Raw genomic sequence first — 3005 nt, 5'->3', positions numbered from 1 at the left:
AGCTCATTCCCTTCCGTGCCTCAGCAGCGGTGGGTCCTGAATCGCGGGAAGCAGACGGCTGCCCCTCTTTCCTCGAAAAAAAGAGACAAACGAGAGCGGAGCTTTTTCCCTTGGAAAAAATGCTAGCAGTGCACGCCGATTGCCCCCTCGGAAACATCGCGTGCGTGCTCTTTGCCCAAACAAACAACACATAGATCGTGTGTGTCATCTGGTGTCAAATAGCGATGACACGGATGCACACACCTTCTAAATGCTCTGCTAGTGCTTGCCATAATAAATAGAGGTAGCTCTTACTTTTTCCTTGGAAATGCACGCTTCAAACAAAACAGTCAATGAAGACGAAGAAGAGAATGATGTGTGCTCCCGGCGCCTATTTATACTATAGTCGCACCGGTAGTGACGTCATGGCTGTCGCCGGCCAACGAGTTGGTGTTTTTTCAATGTATGCTTCAGACACGGGTCACGACGAGGCGTTCCCCATAGCGACCCCTAGAGGACGCAGTTCAAAGTTCCCATGAAAGGGAATCTAATTTAAAGCATATAAAATCAGAACAGACTACAACATTATCAAACCATGTTTAAAGACAAGTTAATATATACAATATGTTGATAGCATTAATATGTAGATGAGTTACAGCATACTACCTTTGGTCTTCAGCAGACACATTTAACATTTTATTTTCAACTTTTAAGACTCATTTAAGGTTCAGAATGCAAGAAGGTCCCAGTTTGAGTCCCGGCTGTGCCAGGAGCCCTTTCAGTGTGGAGTTTACATGTTCTCCATCTGGGTGCTCCGGTTTCACCAACAATCTAAACATATGCAGGAGAGGTGAATTGGAGACAGTAAACTGTCTGTAGGTATGAGTGAACCATCCATCCATCCAGGGTTTTTCCATGCCTTCAGCTCCAAACGCCGGGGTTGAATCCAGCATAATGTGACCCTACAGAGGACAAGATGATTGGTGGATGGATGGATGGAACATCAGCTTGATGTTTCTTCCTCTGTTACAGCTCACTGGCTTTGATCTTCAATAGATGTAACTGTGAAATACACACACAAAACGTTTATTTCCAAAATCGAATTGGACACTGTTTCCACTGCAGTTATTGTTTCAATTAATGATCAGATCATATGTTGAAAATGTGGTATGTCTGTCAAAGAGGGAATGTAAATCATTTGAGAGAGACGGATCAGACAGAAGTTTTACCTCTCGCTCTGTAGCATTTGAAAAGCAGCACGACTGTCGCCAGCAGATACGGACAAGCTGCCAGAAGAAAACTGAGGATGTTGAAGACAGAAATCTGACCTGAACCTGACACTGAAAAACAAAAACACAAGCACATTATTGAGCAACATTACGGAGCTCCTAAAGGCTTTCAGGAAGTTTCTCAGGGAAACCAATGTTTTGTGAGCAAACGCAAAAGCATCGAGATATACTTTTTTCCTCCCATCTCATTTTTATTCCACCATCATGTTCCTTTAGGAGCTCTCTGTTAAAGAAATAGTTCACCAAAAAATTAATATTCTGCCAGAAATTACTCACCCCCATGTTGTTCTAAATCTGCATGACTTACTTTCATCTCTGTGGAACATAAAATATGTTTTGAAGCCTTTTATTTAATTAAATTTATTTTAATGTTTAATCTTCCTCAACCTTTCATGAGTTTGTCAGCTTCATGTTGGCTGAGGCTGAGATAGCCTGCAACCCAATTAAATCCTTCAACGCTCTTCATGCGGAAGCTAATAAGGAGAAACATAATCTCAAGGCCAATAAGACCAAAGCCAATGTCTTCCATACGAAGATGGTCACACAGCACGAGAATCCGAGGCCCACTACTAAAGTCACTAAACCATGCCTTTTCTGTCAAGACAGTGAATATCAAATGTACGCTTGTTCTAAATTTACTGCAAGGCCTCTTGAAGAACAAAGACAGTTTATCAGGGACACAAAGCTGTGCTATGGATGTCTGAAGCTCAGTCACAGTGCCAGAGACTGTCGTTACAGACATACCTCTAATACATGCAAAGGAAGACATCCAACCTGTTTGCAGCTTCATCAAAAGAGTAAAGCCATCCTCTGTTCGGAACTCAGAGAATGCACATAAGAAGGTTGTTACGACGTCTCTGAGTGTAGAATCAGAAATTACATCTACTAATACCTCCATGATTGTTCCTGTGTGGTTGTCCTCACGAAGCGACCCGGTTTCTGAGAAACTTGTCTACGCTCTATTAGACACACAAAGTGACACCGTCTTCATCGAACAAGCAGTAAGTCAAGGCCTAAATACTGAGAAATGTCCAGTGACTCTTAGGCTTATTACTATGATCGGAAAGGATGTCTTGATGTCAAGTGAAAGAGTGTCTGGCCTCAGAGTCAGAGGTTTTAATTCTAAAGCAGTCCTAGAGCTTCCTCCTGCATATACAAAGCAATGTATCCCTATAGACCGTGCGCACATCCCTACAAGTAAGACGTCAAGGCATTGGAAACATCTTTCCACTCTAACAGACAAAATTCCACCCCTTCAAGACTGCGAGGTTGGCCTATTGATAGGATATAATTGTTCCAGAACTTTGGCACCCAGAGAAGTGATTCTTGGAGCAGACAATGAGCCATATGCTATTCACACAGATCTGGGATGGAGCATTGTGGGCCCTTCCTCACAACATCATGAAGCACTGAGTGGTGGGAACTTGTGTCATAGAGTGTCTGTTAAGGAAATTCCCTCTGTAATGCCCACAGATCTCATTTGAGTATTGAAATCGGATTTCATGGATACTAGTGCTGTGTTCAAAATATCGATACGATGATGTATCGTCACAGAGATTTGACATACGAGTATCGATACAGCTGGCCCTGTATCGATATTGTGGCACGTGTGCAGCAGTGGACCGCGCTTAATTTGTTTAAAATTTTACAACGTTTAAAATTGAGTAGAAAAGTGTGAGGTTTCTAAAAAAGAATTAATAGAGCATATATAGGCTACAACAAGGTTTAATCTGGCCG

General features: G+C 42.3%; 1 protein-coding gene across 1 annotated transcript in view; it reads right to left on the bottom strand.

The window, feature by feature from the left end:
* Nucleotides 1-960: 960 nt before the first annotated feature.
* Nucleotides 961-3005, bottom strand: part of LOC107678213 (basement membrane-specific heparan sulfate proteoglycan core protein-like) — a 21533-nt gene continuing 19488 nt past the window's right edge. Inside the window, exons 5-6 of the mRNA XM_016473419.1 lie at nt 1209-1319; nt 961-1041 (exon numbers count right to left, since the gene is read on the bottom strand). Of these exons, the coding sequence (XP_016328905.1) occupies nt 1013-1041; nt 1209-1319 (140 nt within the window). The 3' untranslated portion in view covers nt 961-1012. The remainder of the gene's footprint in view (nt 1042-1208; nt 1320-3005) is intronic.

The sequence above is a fragment of the Sinocyclocheilus anshuiensis genome, unplaced genomic scaffold (assembly GCF_001515605.1).
Source record: "Sinocyclocheilus anshuiensis isolate Anshui unplaced genomic scaffold, SAMN03320099.WGS_v1.1 scaffold1909, whole genome shotgun sequence".
Lineage (NCBI taxonomy): Eukaryota > Metazoa > Chordata > Actinopteri > Cypriniformes > Cyprinidae > Sinocyclocheilus > Sinocyclocheilus anshuiensis.
Note: the sequence above shows the minus strand (reverse complement) of the source record. Positions and strands in the feature narration are given on the sequence as shown.